At 41.4% G+C, this 18,763-nt stretch overlaps 1 protein-coding gene across 2 annotated transcripts in view; it reads left to right on the top strand.

Annotated features, from left to right (window-relative positions):
- Positions 1-18,763, top strand: part of ascc3 (activating signal cointegrator 1 complex subunit 3) — a 484,134-nt gene that overhangs the window by 264,966 nt on the left and 200,405 nt on the right. For both annotated transcript variants that reach the window (XM_069887454.1, XM_069887456.1), the window contains exon 19: positions 17,992-18,168. In XM_069887454.1, the coding sequence (XP_069743555.1) occupies positions 17,992-18,168 (177 nt within the window). The remainder of the gene's footprint in view (positions 1-17,991; positions 18,169-18,763) is intronic.

The raw sequence follows: 18,763 nt of genomic DNA, 5'->3' as shown, positions 1-18,763 counted from the left end.
GATGAAGTCTTCTACAATGATCAGGAAGGCATCAGGATATGCAGTGTAATGGCTGTTAATCACGGTGTTCAATCCCTCCAGTGCCAGCCTGACATTAGACTGGAGCAGAATGTTCACTGTGACTAGGATGATGGCTGCGAACTCCCTCAGCAAGTAGAATGGGCAGCACTTGATCACCAGATGTTCCAGTTTGGGGGAGAAAGACTGGGACATGACCATTACATTTGTGCACCATGATGAATTGATGTTGACACAAATGCCACCTCCCTGGGTTTTCCAGATGCCACTGTCTGGTCAACGCAGTGGAGGGTGTAGACCACAGGCTGCAGCACTGTGCTTGGAATGTGTGCATTTAACCATGTTTCTATAAAAGCACATACACAGCACTCCCTGATTTCCCTCTGATGTTGAAGTCTGGCTTGGAGTTCATCACATTTGTTCTCCAAAGATTGTATGTTGGCCAGGAGGATGGTAGGGAGCTGAAGCCTCATGGCCCAGTGGCTCAGCGTTTAAATCGTCAGTGTGATGTCCCTTTAAATCCTCCACTATATTTAAATGGACTGGGTGTCTGCTGTTTGAGACTCCAGTAAAATTTACCAGTAAATAGAACCCTAGAACCATAGAACATTAAAGCACTGAAACAGGCCCATTCGGCCCTTCTAGTCTGTGGCAAACCATTCTTTTTGCCTAGTCCCACTGGCCTGCACCCATTCATACCTCTCCCATCGATGTACCTATTCAAATTCCTCTTAAATGTTAAAATTGAGCCAGTATTCACCACTTCAGCTGGAAGCTTGTTCCACACTCTCACCACTGTCCTAAACGTTTTCCCTTTCACTCTTAGCCCATGTCCTCTGGTTTGTATCTCACCTACCCTCAGTGGAAAAAAAAACTATCTACATTTACTCTGTCTATACCAATCATAATTTTAAATACTTCTATCAAATCTCCTCTCATTCTTAAAGGCTCAAGGAAATAAAGTCCTAACCTATTTAACCTTTCCCTGTAACTTTCATGAAGTTCAGGCAACATCCTTGTAAATCTTTTTTGCACTCTTAGTATCTTATTGATATCAGTTTTGTGTCCAAAACTGCACACAATACTCCAACTATAGCCTAACCAATTTCTTACACAACTTGAACATAACATCCTAACTCCTGTACTTAATATTTTGATTTATGAAGGCCAATATGTCAAAAGCTGTCTTTCCAACCCTATCTATCTGTGATGCCACTTTCAGTGAATTATGTATCTGTATTCCCAGGTCCCTCTGCTCTACCACATTCCTCAATGCTCTACCATTTACCTTGTATGTCCTTTCTTGGTTTGTCCTCCTAAAATGCAACATCTTACACTTGTCTGCATTAAGTTCCATCTGCCATTTTTCAGCCCATTTTTCCAGCTGGCCCAGATCGCTCTGCAAGCTTTGAAAACCTTCTTCACTGTCTACAGCACCTCCAATCTTAGTGTTATCTGCAAACTTGCTGATCCAGTTTACCTCATTATCATGCAGATCATTGATATAGAAGAAAAACAACAATGGTCCCAGCACCGATCCTTGAGGCACACCACTAGTCACAGGCCTCCAATCTGAGAAGCAATCATCCACCACTACTCTCTGTCTTCTCTCATCTAGCCATTGTCGAATCCAGTTCAGATCTTCACCATCAATATCTAGCATCTGAACCTTCCTGACTAACCTCCCAGGAGGGACCTTATCAAAGTCCTTACTAAATTTCACGTAGACAACATCCACAACCTTTCCTTCGTCAACTTTCCTGGTAACCTCCTCGAGAAACATGACCTACCATGCACAAAGCAATGTTGACTTTATCTAATCAGTCCATGGCTATCGAAATAATTGTAGATCCGATCTCTTTAACTCTTTTCCATTAATTTACCTGCAACTACTGACATCAGGCTCACTGGTCTACAATATCTATGGTTACTTTTGGAGCCTTTTTTTTAAACAATGGAACAACGTGACGTTCCCTCCAATCCTCTGCACCACACCTGTTGCTAGGGACATTTTAAATATTTTTGCCAGAGCCCTTGCAATTTCTACACTAGCCTCTCTCAAGGTCCAAAGGAATATTTTGTCAGGCCCTGCACATTTATCCATCCTTACTTGCTTGAAGTAAACAAGCATTACCTCCTCTTTAATCTGTATAGGTTCCATGACCTCACTGCTTGCTTTCCTTACTTCCTTACGACTATGTGCCCATTGCCTAGTGAATACTGGTGAAAAAAAAATGTTTAAGACCTCTCGCATCTCTTTGGCTCCATTCAAAACCAACCACGTAGATCTTCAAGGAGACCAATTTTGTCCCTTACAACCTTTTGCTTTTAATAGATCTGTAGAAACCCTTAGGATTTTCCTTTACATTGTCTGCCAAAACAACTTTATGTCTTTTAGCCTTCCTGAGTTTTTTCTTGCATTTTTTATGCTCTTCAAGTACTTCATTTGCTTCATGTTGCTTATACCTGGTATACACCTCTCCTTTCTGAACCAGAGGGCCAATAAACCTCAAAAACTAAGGTTCCCTATGCCTTTTCTAACCTTGCTTTTGATCCTGACAGGAACATACAAACTCTGTACTCTCAAAACTTCACCTTGGAAACTCCTCCACTTACCTCACACATCCTTGTCCAAAAACAAATTATCCCAATCCCGCATTCCAGATCATATCTCATTTCCTCAAAATTGGCCTTTCTCCAATGTAAAATCTCAACCCAAAGCCCAGGCTATCCTTCTCCATAATTAACTTGAAACTAATGGCATTATGATTACTGAGCCCAAAATGTTCCTTACACATACTTCTGCCACTTCTCCTGTCTCGTTCTCCAGTAGGAGATCCAGTATTGCACACTCTCTAGTTGGAATCTCTCTCTCTCTCTCCACTTTTACAGTATGGGAGTCCCAGTTAAAATTTCATACCATCACAACCTTATGTTCCCTGCAGCTGTCTGCTATCTCTCTACAAATTTGCTCCTCCAATTCTCACTGACTATTGGGCAGTCTATAATACCAACCCCATGAGTATGGTCATACCTTTCCTGTTCCTCAGCTCTACTCGTATAGCCTCAGTGGATGAGACCTCTGGTCTGTCCTGCCTGAGCACTGCTGTGTATTTTACCTGATGAGCAACACCAATCCTCCACGTTTCATTCCCCGCATTCTATTGCGTCTAAAGCAACAGAAGGCCGGAACATTGAGCTGCCAGTGGTAATCAAGTTTCACTAATGGCTAAAATGTCCTAATTCCACATGCCAATCTGCAGTCTAAGCTCATATGCCTTTTCCTACAATACTTCTTGCATGTCTTCTAAAGGTGCATGCAATTTTAACATAATCTTTTCATGCCTCCACTCTATCTGCTCTGGTGCTCTGCTTCCTATCTCGCTGCATATCCAGTTTAAACTCACCAGAGCAACATTAGCCAACCTTCCTGCAAGGATATTAGTCACCTTCCAATTCAGATGAAAACCATCCTGTCAAAACAGGTCCCACCTTCCCCGGAAGAGAGCCCAATGATCCATAAATCTGAAGCCCTCCCTCCTACACCATGTCTTGACCACCATTATATTCCTATTTCTAACGTCAATAGCACGCGGCACGGGTAGCAATCCTGAGATCACAACCATGGAGGTCTTATCCTTCAACCTAGTGCCGAACTCCCTGAACTTTCCTTGCAGGATTTCCTCACCCTTCCTACCCATGTCATTGGTCCCTACATAGACCATGCCATCTGGCTTCTTACTCTCCCTCCAGAGAATGCTGTAAACTCAATCTGAGATACCTCAGACACTAGCACCAGGGAGGCAACATGCCATCCAGGATACTCAGTCTCTTCTACAGAAGGTTTTATTTCTCTCCCTAACTATGGAATCCCATATCACTACAGCTCGCTTCTTCTCCCTTCCCTTCTTAGCCACAGGACCAGACTCCGTACTAGAGACCTGATCTCTATGGCTTGTTTCTGGTAGGTTGTTTCCCCCCGCCCCCCCACCCCCCAACAACAGTATCCAAAGTGATATACTTTGTTATTGAGTGGGATAGCCATAGGGGTGCCTTGCACTGCCTACCTGTTCCCTTTCCCTCTCCTGATTGTCATCCATTTACACTCCTCCTGCCTCCTAGGTATGATAATGTCCCTTTAACTCCTGTCTATCACCCCTCTGCCTACCAAATGATCCAGAATTAATTCAACTCCAGCTCCAATTCCTTAACTTGGCTTGTCAGGAGCTGTAGCTGGATGCACTTCTTACAGATGAAGTTATCTGGGATACTGCTGGCTTTCCTGAAGACACACATTCTGCAAAAGGAGCATTCCATATGACCATATATCCACTTACAGCACAGAACAGGCCAGTTCGGCCCTACTAGTCCATGCCATAACAAATCCCCACCCTCTTAGTCCCACTGACCAGCACCCGGTCCATACCCCTCCAGTCCTCTCCTCTCCATGTAACTATCCAGTCTATCCTTAAACGTAACCAATGATCTCGCCTCAACGTCTTCTGGATGCTCATTCCACATCCCTACCACCCTTTCTGAAAAGAAATTTCCCCTCATGTTCCCCTTATAATTTTCCCCCTTCAATCTTAAACCATGCCCTCTAGTTTGAATCTCCCCCACTCTTAATTGAAAAAGCCTATCCACATTTACTCTGTCTGTCCCTTTTAAAATTTTAAACACCTCTATCAAGTCCCCCCTCAATCTTCTACGCTCCAGAGAAAAAAAGCCCTAGTCTGCACAACCTTTCCCTGTAACTCAAACCTTGAAGTCCTGTCAACATTCTTGTAAACCTTCTCTGCACTCTCTCTATTTTGTTTCTATCTTTCCTATAATTTGGTGACCAAAACTGAACACAGTACTCCAAATTTGGCCTCACCAATGCCTTGTACAATTTCATCATAACCTCCCTACTCTTGAATTCAATACTCCGATTTATGAAGGCCAACATTCCAAATGCCTTCTTCACCACACCATCTACCTGAGTATCAGCCTTGAGGGTACTATTTACCATCACTCCTAAATCCCTTTGTTGCTCTGCACATCTCAATAGCCTACCATTTAATGCATATGACCTATTTAGATTTGCCTTTCCAAAATGTAACACCTCACACTTATCTGTATTAAATTCCATCAGCCATTTCTCAGCCCACACCTCCAGCCTTCCTAAATCACCTTTTAATCTACGGTAATCTTCCTCACTGTCCACAACACCACCAATCTTTGTATCATCCGCAAACTTGCTTATCCAATTCTCCACCCCTACTTCCAGATCGTTAATATATATATAACAAACAATAGTGGACCCAGGACCAATCCCTGAGGAACTCCATTAGTCACCAGCCTCCAATTGGACAAACAATTTTCTACCACTACTCTCTGACACCTCCCATCCAACCATTGCTGAATCCATTTCACTACCTCCTCATTTATACCTAATGCCTCCACCTTTTTTCCTAACCTCCTGTGGGGAACTTTGTCAAAAGCTTTACTAAAGTCTAAATAGACAACATCCACAGCTTTCCCTTCATCAACCTTTTTTGTAACCCCCTCGAAGAACTCAATCAGGTTTGTCAAGCATGATCTACCCCTGACAAAACCATGCTGATTACTCCCTAGTGTTAGGTCTGCTTTGTTCATGAATGAGTGAGACAAACACCAGGCTGAGTCGAAATCAGGGTTCTTTGTTCTTTATTACCGGATTGTAACACTTGCGACTAACAAGTTAGTCGGAGAATGCATTCTGCCGTTATCAGCAAAATGGTGATTTTTTATACCCTTGGATACATGCTTAGAACATCATCATATCATTACTTGTCCAATGACTAAAACTGTTGCTATCCTTTCCCTGCTAGCTTCCTGCCTCTCAATCCATCAATGTCTCTCTTATCTTGTAAGTACAAGGATGTATTCTGTTACTCCTTAGTACTGGGTGACTCCTTCTCCGGTCCCATCTCATGATGTTTTACCTAACAGGAGTACAAGGACACCTCCCCTTCTTGTTACTGCCCTGTACAGGGTAACTCCCTACACATTCCCATCTCATGATGTTTTACCTTACAATCCCTCCTTTGTCCTCTTTAGAGGACAATCTCGCCCTGACTATGCTACCACCGCGTTACATTAGTTCGCCTATTATTGCCAAGCTCTATACGGGTTCTGTTCACAGGGCAGTTCGGCTGGTGGGCGAGGGCTCCCCCAACCCTCCTTTGCGTACACCCCCCATCCGTCACCCCGATCCCATTGCCCGTTTACAAGTTTCATCCCATTTGCCCCCAAGCAAAAAACTAGCTAACCCCCCGTACATTAGTAAATACCCAAGTTAACATATGGTCTACAATCTGATTAATAATGTTTGTGTTACAATCAATGTTATAATATTTGGGTTACAAGCAAGGTTAAAATTATATGTGTAACAATCTAATTCACAATCCCTCCTTCCCATCACATTCCCCTTCAGACTCCAGATCGATCTCAGCAACTTTCTCCGTCTCCTGTAATGTGAGATAGTCTTGCTCCACAGCCTGCACAGCTTGATATTTCGGAGGCAGTTCATCACGGTCAGCAAAGGCTTTCTCTATGGTCCTCGTGACCAGCGTTCGAATGCATGGAATACAACAACAGCCACAAGTGATAAAAATTGATACAGAAATGAACAAACCCAGCAAAAGTTGTCCTAACAATGTGCTCCATCTCCCAAACACTCCCTGTAATCAGGATAAAACAGGATTGGAGACTCCAGACTGGGCTTTTAATTCTTTCGCCAATGCCCTAAGTTTCGTTAACCCCTTAGTGAGTGATCCATCTGGCCCTGTGTTATTAGAGATAGAAGTGCAGCATAGATCTCCAAACATAGCACACACTCCACCTTTCTCTGCCAGGACCATATCAATCGCTATCCTATTCTGAAGTGTCATAAGGGAAGTTTCTGACAGTTGTTGATGTATTGCCTCAACAACGTCCCTGGTCAAATTTGCAAGGCGCTGGACATTATAGTGAATAAGGTTGATCCTATTAACATTCTTATTTACAGTGATGGGAAAAATTGCACTAAAAACAGGAAAGCTTTCAAACCCAGCTGCAATCTCATCGGCTAATTTAAATTCGTCCGGAATATTCCGGGCTTGGCCAATGGCATCAATCCATACCCCATCAGGGTTCCTTCCTCCCGGCCCCAAGAGTCCAACACTCCTCCTTTTTCTCCACAGCCAACTCTCTGTGTGGCGCAATTCTAGGGAATCCTCGTCTCCCTCCTGCCTTTTGACAATCAGCACTGGCGCATTAAGGGTTACTAGAGCACACCGACCATCCCAGTTAGCGGGGAGCCAGTTGTACAGCACTCTTCCTCCACAAAACTCATCTGTGTAGTCATTCAATCTGCTACAAGTCTCCTTAGTTTCAGATTCATTTTTTTTGTTATGGGACCTCAAAATCATCCCCTGTATATGTTCATGATAACCAGTAACCTGTTTGGCTGCCCTGTCAGGCACCCATGTGGCGTTTTCCTTGCTAATAGTAGGTCGTCTACATACTGAATCAGTGTAACATCTTCCGGGAGCTTTAATTTCATTAGGATTTCGCTAAGGGCCTGATTGAACAGTCCTGGACTGTCCTTATAACCCTGAGGTAATCTAGTGTATGTGTACCGATGTGCTTGGTAAGTGAAAGTTAACCAGTCTTGCCATTCCTCAGCTAAATTCAAGCAGAAGAATGCGTTTGCCAGATCAATGACAGTATAGTATTCGTGCTCCGGACTCAGAGCCCTAAGTGCTACATATGGGTCTGGGACTGGTCTCCCAATGGTCTTGGTAGCCAAGTTAATCTCCCGGAGGTCGTGTACCATCCTCCAGTCTTTTCTACCCGGTTTGGGAACAGGCATGATGGGCGTGTACCACATACTGTCAGGTGCCGCCCTTAAAACCCCTGACTCCATTAACCCTTCTATCGTTCCTTTAATACCCTCCTCCTGACTGGGCGACAAGCGGTATTGTTTTCTCCATATTGGTTTCTGCCCGGGGTTGGCCAATTCTAGAAATACCTCTCCTTTTATTACTCCCACATCATAGGGCCCCGTTGTCCATATATGTGGACTCAGATTAGAAAGATATTTGTCTGAGTCTCTGTGATCAATATTTTCTCCTTCTATGGCTCGGTCTCTTTCTACTTTCTCATTCACTACCTGGTCCCATGCTTCAATATTCAGTCTGACAAATTTTCCTCCCTCCGAGGTGGAATATCCCGGGATTTCTGTCTGCCTGTATTCACACCCTATCGCTTCCTTTACCATCGGACCCAGCTGTCGAGCGTGATGATCTTTGTCAATACCCAAGGTCACATGAGGCACACTTTCTACTCCTAAGCAGAACCACTCCATTTGTTCTTCTGTCATGACAACCATAGCAGCTATTCCCTCCTTACCTACAAAGATAAATGGACAATGTATCATTTCTGTCTTCCCTTCTTTTAGAGAGTCCCACCTCTCCTCATATTCCTGGTCCGGGTGGATGGTGTAGTTTAATGTAACATGCATAGGATCTAGTGGATAATGGTAATCCCCATACCGAGGAATACTGGCCCTCCACTCAAAAAACTGTTTAATCAGCCCTGGGCCTGGTTCATCATACAGTAGCCGACTCCAGAAAATACTAACCTCCACAGAGTCTTCTGAAGCGTTAGATGGGGTCATTACTATAAACTGTCCTTCCCTTCTTATTGTATCCCCTGGGTATGTTAACCGAAGGCCCTTCTCAGAACATTGTATGGTTATTCCTAGTTTGGTAAGAATGTCCCTTGCTAATAAATTAATGGGGCAACTTGGCACAACCAGGACAGGCGTTTTAACCCTTTGTCGTCCAAATGTCATGTCGATGTTATCTGTATAGGGCTGTGTTTCCCTTATCCCGGAGAATCCTATTGTAGATAATGTTTTGCCCGAAAATGTGCTCCCTGGGGGTTTTTTAATCACTGTCGTAACTGCTGCCCCTGTGTCAACCATAAATTCAATTTTTTCTCCATTTACCGTCCCCCAAATTTTTGGTGGCTCCCAGGGAGGCGTGATTTTTGATTCTCCAGGGCACCTTCAATAATCAAATTCAGCACCTTCCTCAATATAGTCATTACACTGAGGTGCCTGGACTTGTTGATCACTCTGCCACCCCCCGATTCTCTGGGGCCCATCAATATGTCCACCCCTACCCCTTGCTTGTCCTCTTAAGTTTCCTCCTCTTCCCCGATAGCCTCTAATAGAGGGTAATCTTTTTCCCCTTGCTCTCCCAGCCTCCGGACAGTTCCGCTGGTAGTGTTCAGGATTTTGGCAGTACCAGCATACTGCATGTTCCCCTCTATACATTGTACCTAGCTGTCTTTCCCAACCATTTCTTACTTGGGGTCCCGGATTTATCACTGGCCCCATGACCTGTGGGACTATCTGTTGGGCCGCTAATTTAACCCCTATATGTTCTATGGCTCTCACCAATTTATCGGTTGTTTTGTCCACCTCCTTCTGGGACGCACTTTCTGACTTAGCATGCTCTGATTGACGATGTCGTTTGATTGCATGTGTCAGGTGTCTTTTCCACAAATCCTCTGACATTGTCTCTAATCCCACAATGTCCCTTAATTTTGCTTGAACCGTAGCAGGTAGTCCGTTTATTATCCCATTACGAAAGTGAGCCCTTCCTAAGGGGCTGTGGTCGGGTCTTTCTCCAGTCCCTGTTTCCCATAAGTCCCATGCTCGAGTGAAATACTCGTGTGCAGTCTCTCCTTCCTTTAGTTGAAGGGTTACCAAGGCATCCAAACTATAGGGTGTAGGAAATGTTTCTCTAAGTGCTTCCCAAAATTTATTCCGAAGTGGGTTAAATTCTATTTCATCCCCCAATTTACTGCTTCTTACAATTCTCTCTATTTGCTTCAGGGCCCCTTCTGCCTTTAATTTTATCATGATAGTTCTGACATCTGCGAGTGCTAATTGTTCTTGGCAGGTTTCTCGCTCAAAACAAGAAATCCATGGACTAGCCCCATTACTCAACGGAGGTAGTTTTTTCATTAAACTCTCTAAGTCCATTCGTGACCAGGGTACATATTTTTGAGTTCCCCGTCCCGTGATCAGTAATGGGCATTGATATCTCAATTTTGGGGATTTCTGCTCCTTCTTTACTCTTGGCATGCATTTATTTATCCCACCTTGTTCTGACTCTTCTTCGTCACTGTCACTGTCCCTATCAGCTTCCAATGTCTCAGGGTCAAAGGTATATTGGTCACGTTCATCTCTAAGATAATCTTTTCGGCCATAGTTTAGTTGTTTCACATCTTTCTCTTTTGTCCTAACTATGTCCAGGTAGGCATGTCTATTTTTCTCCCTCCCGAGTCTTTTCCTTCTACTTTCCTCCCATGGTGGATCGTATCTCGTTTCCTCTTCTGTACTACACTTTTCGTCCTTTACTCCTATTACCATTCCTTCAGCTTTAATTTCTCCTGACAGTGTTGTAGTTATCTTTTCCACTTCCTTCAATACACCTACCATTAATTCTTTTTGATCCTCACTGATCTGCCCCAGCACATTAATATCTCTGTTTAAGTTTTTAATGTTATCCTGAACCTTTTTCATGTTCCATTTCTGTATCTCTAACTCCTTTTCTATTTTCTTGGACTCCAGAGGGGTCTCTACATCTATTACTCCCCCTTCTATTTTTATTAAAGGGGCCTGTACCTCGTCTGATGTATCCCTATTCCCGTGGTTCTTGTCACACCCCAGTGTCTCAATATCTGAATATAAGGGACGTGACTCCAGTGTCCCATCTGGGGTGCCAGAGAGAGAGAGAGAGAGAGAGAGAGAGAGAGAGAGAGAGAGCATAGCGAGAGAAAGAGATAGAGAGGCAGATACACAGAGCACAAGAGATAGAGAGAGAAAATGCCTTGCACTGGCCCCACTGGGAGAAAAGTCTTCAGATTAACACTTTCGTTTCAAAGGTTTTAAAAGGTTCTCATCCTGTGATCACTGGTCTGGATCAGATTGGGTCTCCCACCACTGGGAACTATCACTCCTTCCTTCCCTCCCACCTCGAGTGAGCTACACGTCAGCCCACAATGTCTGCCCTGATCCCGCAATGGTGGGGGTGCGGGAAGGAGGGAGGGAGAGAGGATAAAACAGGATCCCATTTGATGCGGAGCTGGAATTGTGGGCACAAAATTAAAACCAAATTGTATTTCTCTGCCCTGCCCAACCTGGGGATTTCAGGGCAGCACCGCCACAGATTGGGATTGGGAGGGGGAGTGGGTGAGAGAGGAGGGGGGGGAGAAGAGAGAGAGGGGGAGAGAAGAGAGAGGGGGGGAGAGAAGAGGGAGGGGGGAGGGTGAAAGGAGGGAGGGAGAGAGCAAACCCGGACACTTCGTGGCTGGAAACTGGAAACAGGCACTTTTCCTTTCCCTTCTGTGTTTTGTTTCTTCCAGCTTATCTAAGCCTCTACGTTTTAAAATTTTTGTTTCCCTCACCTGTCAGGAACATCTCAGTGCCCCCGGGTAACCAACCCCTCTTCCTCCAGCGGTCTACACATTTTCGGAGCATTTTTTGTTTTTCCAATGCCGCATTACTGGTATTTCGCTCCTCTAATTCCTGATTAATTTCCTTAATAACTTGGTCAAAAGTCTTAGCAGGCAACTGTACAGCCATAGCTGCGGGACCGCTTTCTAATGCCTGTTTTAATTTAGGTTCTTGTCCGTTTAGGGGATCTATGTCAACGAAAATTGCTTTTAAAAATGTCTCCTTGCAAGCTGGATGACTAATATCTTTTAAAAGAACAGTCTCTAAGTCTTGTCCTCCAATTGACTTCAGACTGTCCTGTATACTCTGATTGCTCGTTTTCCACTCTCTGTTTTCCCAAAGGGGTCTGAAAGTTAAATTACAACTAGAAAACCAAATATTTGGGCTATACTTTTGTCCTGTTTCCCTGTACCAATCTATGAATTTACGTAACTTTATCTCCTTGGTGATGTTGGGAATACCCTCATTTAACTTATCAAAAGTATTTCGAATAAACTGGGTGTCTCTTAGGAGTTTGTCAACTTTTTCATTAATATCTCCTACCTGATCCGGACACAGCTGTCGCAGCCTTCTGTCGTCGTTCTTGTTCACCAGGCAGGCGTCCCTGAGTACTTTTTTGTTGTCTCAAGGTCTCTAGTGTCTGCTGTGGTATTCCACCACGGCGAATTGGGGAAATAAATTCTTAACTTCTCAAGTGTACAGACATTATCATACCTACCGGACATTTATAAGTCAGTCTCTCAGATACAATTGAGGCCAATAAGCCTGAACCTTTGTTTTCTTTCAAAGCCCAACCTTCACGTGGGAGATTTCTCCTCTTAATAACCAGTTTAGGGCAGAAAACTCAGGTCCTCAATTGTTTATAGACCACCTTCTCACTCTATTGGACTTTGCAACGACACAATAAAGACTTTTAAACTCTAGTAGTTTCTTGCGAAGCACTTAATAAATGTCATTCAAACACCTTAAGGACTTTTATCTTGTCTGTAATCACTTACGTGTTACAATCCTGGCATGCGACCTTCAATTGTGGTCGTCTAATTTGTCCGATCTCCAGTTCTTACTGACAATCATAAAGATTTTTAAAAAAAAGAGAATTTTGTTAAAACAGGCTTCTCTGGACCTTTTTATCAGCCGGCTGAGATGATTGTCAGAAAAAACAGAAACCGTCGTCCAGTGTTCACTCACCCATCACGTCGGGGTCACCAAATTGTTAGGTCTGCTTTGTTCATGAATGAGTGAGACAAACACCAGGCTGAGTCGAAATCAGGGTTCTTTGTTCTTTATTACCGGATTGTAACACTTGCGACTAACAAGTTAGTCGGAGAATGCATTCTGCCGTTATCAGCAAAATGGTGATTTTTTATACCCTTGGATACATGCTTAGAACATCATCATATCATTACTTGTCCAATGACTAAAACTGTTGCTATCCTTTCCCTGCTAGCTTCCTGCCTCTCAATCCATCAATGTCTCTCTTATCTTGTAAGTACAAGGATGCATTCTGTTACTCCTTAGTACTGGGTGACTCCTTCTCCGGTCCCATCTCATGATGTTTTACCTAACAGGAGTACAAGGACACCTCCCCTTCTTGTTACTGCCCTGTACAGGGTAACTCCCTACACATTCCCATCTCATGATGTTTTACCTTACACTAGCAATCCCTATACCTCCAAATATTTGTAAATACCATCCATCAGAACACTTTCCATCAACTTACCCACCACAGACGTCAGACTCACGGGCCTATAATTCCCAGGTTTACATTTGGACCCTTTCTTAAACAGCGGAACCACATGCGCAACCCTCCAATCCTTTGGCACTACCCCCGTGGCCAGTGACATCCTAAATATCTCTGTTAATGGCCCCACTATCTGTCCACAAGCCTCCCTAAGTGTCCTTGGGAATATTTTGTCCGGTTCCGGAGATTTATCCACCTTTATCTTTTTCAACACAGCCATCACTACCTCCTCGGTTATCCTTATATGCTTCATGACCTCCCCACTATTTTTCTTTACTTCAACTGGTTCAATATTTTTTTCCCTAGTGAATACCGAGGCAAAGAAATCATTCAAAATTTCCCCCATTTCCTCTGACTTCTCACTCAGCCTACCCTCGCTATCTACAAGGGGTTCAATTTTATCCCTCACTAATCTTTTACTTTCACCTGCCTTGAGTGCCATTTCCACTAGAGAAACAAAATATAATGCCTACCTGCTGAATCCTTTTCATTCCTCAAATACGATGGCCCTTTCTGACTTCAATTCCTCACCTTTTTTACCTGTTCTTGCCAAAACCTTACCATGCTGACTTAGCTCTCCCTCCGCTGCACATTCTCTCACCTTTATATCTTCTTCCTCCAATCAATTTCTTTCTGCTGTTTCGCCTCTTTTTAAATTCTAACTGCTGCCGCTGCTCAACTCACCTGACTTCTCTTGCTCCAATCAGCTTTTTCCTCCAATCAACTTCAACCTCCAGTCCCGATCACTGACTGTTTAAAACTCCCCTGGTATTGAACTTGAGTGAGCTGTTTAAAGGTCCCGCGGTCCGATGAAGAGTGCTGATTTTTTTACATTTCCAAGCTCTGCTAGCGATCTTAGTATATCCTTATTCACGGTTTGATTTTATGGTTCTGGTTCTGAGGTTGAATTTTAATAGTTCTCAACGGGAATATTTGATAATTCCGATCGGAGTGGCACACAAAAAGTCATCACTATAAAGTGCCATCTGTATCCAATAAGACCAAATCTTGAAATAATGAATACAAAATAAAAATATTGTCATTTAACACTTTTTTTTATATAAAAGGTCCTGATTCATCTCTTCTGGACACAATATAAAACAATTTGTTGATTGTGATTTACTAAATTAGCTTTTAAGTACTTTAACAGCAGTAGGGAGTAGAATTATTTTTGCTCATTGATTGTATTGGCTAACCATTGTATTCACTCCTAGTATTCAGCGATACAAGTTTTAGGACGAGGTAGTTCAGGTGGATGCCATTAGATTGTTTAAGAAACATTTGGATGGATACATGGTTAGGATAGTGTTAGGGATATGGTCAAATATAAGAAAGTTGGACTAGTGTGCACTGGAACCTTTGGTTGCTGTGGGGATGGTGGGCCGAAGGGCCTATTCCCACACAATTATTCTACGATTGTACTCTGCCCTAGATATGAACTTGGTGATGGATTAGGTACCATTACTGATAATCAGGATGTATTACATTATCTATAACTTTGTAGTATTAGGACAAGAATATATTTACAAAAATACTGCAAAATGATCTATTTTAAGAATGTAATGGAGCCAGCCTGTCCTTTTTGGTGTGAAGCTTGGTATCTTTTCTTTTTAATTTTTATTTTTCACACTATGAACCATACTAACCAAAATACACACAAACATTTCCCTCTTGAATATACACAGTGTCATTTTCTCCCCTTTATCCCCCTCCCCACCCACTTAACGTCCAACCTATATGATACATTAAACCCATTAAACAATGTCATCACACAATGAAAATAAACAAGAAATTTGTGTCTTCTACTTTTACATACTGGGTCAGTTCCTTTCGTCTTCTTCTCCTTCTGTCATTTTAGGCAGTGGACGTCCGCGGTAGGACTTCAGTTGTGCTCCATGTACGGTTCCCAAATTTGTTCGAATACTGTGATGTTATTTCTTAAATTATATGTTATTTTTTCCAATGGAATACATTTATTTATTTCTATGTACCATTGCCGTATTCTCAGGCTATTTTCTAATTTCCAGGTTGACATAATATATTTTTTTGCTACAGCTAAGGCTATCATAATAAATCATTTTTGTGCTCCATCCAAATCGAGTCCAAGTTCTTTACTTCTTATATTACTTAGAAGAAAGATCTCTGGATTTTTTGGTATGTTACTTTTTGTGATTTTATTTAATACCTGGTTTAGATCTTCCCGAAACTTTTTCACTTTCTCACATGCACAAATTGCATGTTCTGTTGTTCCCATTTCCTTCTTACAGCGAAAACATCTGTCTGATACTGTTGGGTCCCATTTATTTAACTTTTGGGGCGTGGTGTATAGCCTGTGTAACCAATTTGTCTTTCAAGTAGGTTTTCAGTTGGTGGTATGCAAACATTGTACCGTGAGTTATACCATATTTGTCCTTCATTTGTTCAAAAGATAATTTATTTCCTGAAAAACAATTTTCTATTCTTTTGATCCCTTTTCTCTCCCATTCTCTAAAGGAAAGGTTATCTATTGTGAAAGGGATTAGTTGATTTCGCGTCAATATTAATTTTGGTAGTTGATAATTTGTTTTATTCCTTTCTACGTGAATCTTCTTCCAAATGTTGAGGAGATAGTGCAGTACTGGTGAATTCCTATGTTGCACCAGCTTTTCATCCCACTTATATAATATATGTTCAGGTACCTTCTTCCCTATTTTATCTAGCTCTAACCTGGTCCAATCTGGTTTTTCCCTTGTTTGATAAAAATCAGATAGGTATCTTAATTGTGCTGCTCTATAATAATTCTTAAAGTTTGGTAGCTGTAAGCCCCCTTGTTTGTACCATTCTGTTAATTTATCTCGCGCTATCCTCGGTTTCCCCCCTTTCCATAAGAATTTCCTTATTATTTTCTTTAGCTCCTTGAAGAATTTCTCTGTTTGGTGAATTGGTAACGATTGACATAGGTATTGTATCCTTGGGAAGATATTCATTTTAATTAAATTTACCCTTCCTATCAGTGTTAGTGATAGGAATATTCTAAGTTGTCTTGTAATTTCTTCATTAATGGCTGATAATTTAGTTTGTATAGATGGCCTAGATTATTATCTAGTTGTATACCTAGGTATTGAATTGCTTGTGTTTGCCATCTTAATGGTGATTCTTTCTTATACTTTGTGAAATCCGCATTATTCATTGGCATTGCTTCACTTTTATTTGCGTTGATCTTGTACCCTGATACTTCTCCATATTCCTTCAGTTTCTGGTTCTGTTAAGTATACTATGACATCATCTGCAAATAGACTGATTTTATATTCCTTCTCTTTTATTTTTATCCCTCTTATTTTATTTTCTGTTCTTATCAGTTCTGCCAGTGGTTCTATAGCTAACGCGAACAGTGAGGGAGATAGTGGACATCCCTGTCTAGTTGATCTGCTTAATTTAAATTGACTTGATATATATCCATTTACTGTCACCTTCGCCAATGGTCCCTTATATAATGCTTTAATCCAATTGATATATTTCTGTGGTAGGTTGAACCTCTGTAGTACTTTGAATAAATAATTCCATTCTACTCTGTCAAAGGCTTTCTTTGCGTCTAAGGCAACTGCCACTGTTGGTGTCTTGTTTCCTTGTACTGGATGGATTATGTACCAGAAGAAAGCAATTTTGAATATATGATTACAGACACAATGATAATTAAAAAATTTATAACGAACATGTACATCAAACTGCAAGAGAAAGAGAATGAGGAAACAAGCTGTAAACCCAAACAAAAATGGGAACAAGATCTAAACATAAAGGTAAAGAATGAAACATGGGAAAAGCTATGCTCCGGAACTATGAGAAATACAATAAACACGAGGTTACGCATGATACAATATAATTGGTTACACATGCTATACACCACACCCAAAAAGTTAAATAAATGGGACCCAACAGTATCAGACAGATGTTTTCGCTGTAAGAAGGAAACGGGAACAACAGTACATGAAATTTGTGAGAAAGTGGAAAAGTTTTGGGAAGATCTAAACCAGGTATTAAATAAAATCACAAAAAGCAACATACCAAAACATCCAGAGATCTTTCTTCTAAGTAATACAAGAAGTAAAGAACTTGGACTCTATTTGGATGGAGCACAAAAAAGATTGGACTCCATTTGGATGGAGCACAAAAAAGATTTATTATGATAGCCTTAGCTGTAGCAAAAAAATGTATTATGTCAACCTGGAACTTAGAAAATAGCCTGAGAATACAGCAATGGTACATAGAAATGAATAAATGTATTCCATTGGAAAAAATAACATATAATTTAAGAAATAACATCACAGTATTCAAACAAATTTGGGAACCATACATGGAACACAACAGAGAAGTCCTACCGCGAACCTCCACCGCCTAAAATGACAGAAGGAGAAGAAGACGAAAGGAACTGACCTAGTGTGTAAAAGTAGAAGACACAAATTTCTTGTTTATTTTCATTGTGTGATGACATTGTTTAATGGGTTTAATGTATCATATAGGTTGGACGTTGAGTGGGTGGGAAGGGTGAAAAAGGAGAGAAAATGACACTGTATATTCAAGAGGGAAATGTTTGTGTGTATTTTGGTTAGTATGGTTCATAGTGTGAAGGACAAATTGGGAAGCAGACTGAGGTATCTTTTTTAATGCTACTTGTTAATTCATATCTGGGCATTTAAGCTACTGAATTTCTTCTTTTTAGGTAAGGGATGAAGAGATGGAGGAGCTCGATCAACTGCTGTGCAATTACTGTGAGCTGTCTGTCGCTGGTGGAGTAGAGAATACCTATGGAAAAGTGAACATTCTCCTTCAAACCTATATTAGCCATGGCGAGCTGGATAGCTTTTCACTCATTTCTGACACTGCATATGTTGCTCAGGTGAGGCCAAGGGTATCAATTAATTTATTTCATTAAATATATTGTTAATGAAAATTCAGATATTTATTCTCCTGTACTCCAATTTTCAATTTAACATAAAGGAACATATCCAATTTTCATAAATGGACAATTTGGGAAGGGATAATAACGTGTCTTAAAATATGTTTTCTACTGTTTGCAGCAAAATTATTTTTTAAATATTTTATTTAAATCAACATATAAGAGTAATAACAAACAATAATTAATTGCAATATTACAATGTTAAGAAATATATGTTTGTCTGCATTTATCTACAGTAGTTGGTTTATGTCTTAATAACATAAATTACCCCATGCATGTCAACCTTTGATAAATTCGGTTGGAATTAAATGTGCAGGTCTGTTGAAAATAAGTTGCAAACCACCAGCAACTTATCAGATCTCTCACATCTATTCTCCCAAAATACATGCAATTGAAGAATTGTAATAACTTGAAATCATCTATCTCAAGCTAGAGAGTGTTGACACAGATCTCTTACAATTCTATATATATGTTTTGGGGAATAAATGTGATGGAAAAATGTTATAAGCCCAGAGGACCCCAAAACCAAGCAGCA

The sequence above is a fragment of the Narcine bancroftii genome, chromosome 6 (genome assembly GCF_036971445.1).
Source record: "Narcine bancroftii isolate sNarBan1 chromosome 6, sNarBan1.hap1, whole genome shotgun sequence".
NCBI classification, from domain to species: Eukaryota; Metazoa; Chordata; class Chondrichthyes; order Torpediniformes; family Narcinidae; genus Narcine; species Narcine bancroftii.
This window is presented reverse-complemented; position numbering and strand designations above follow the sequence as displayed.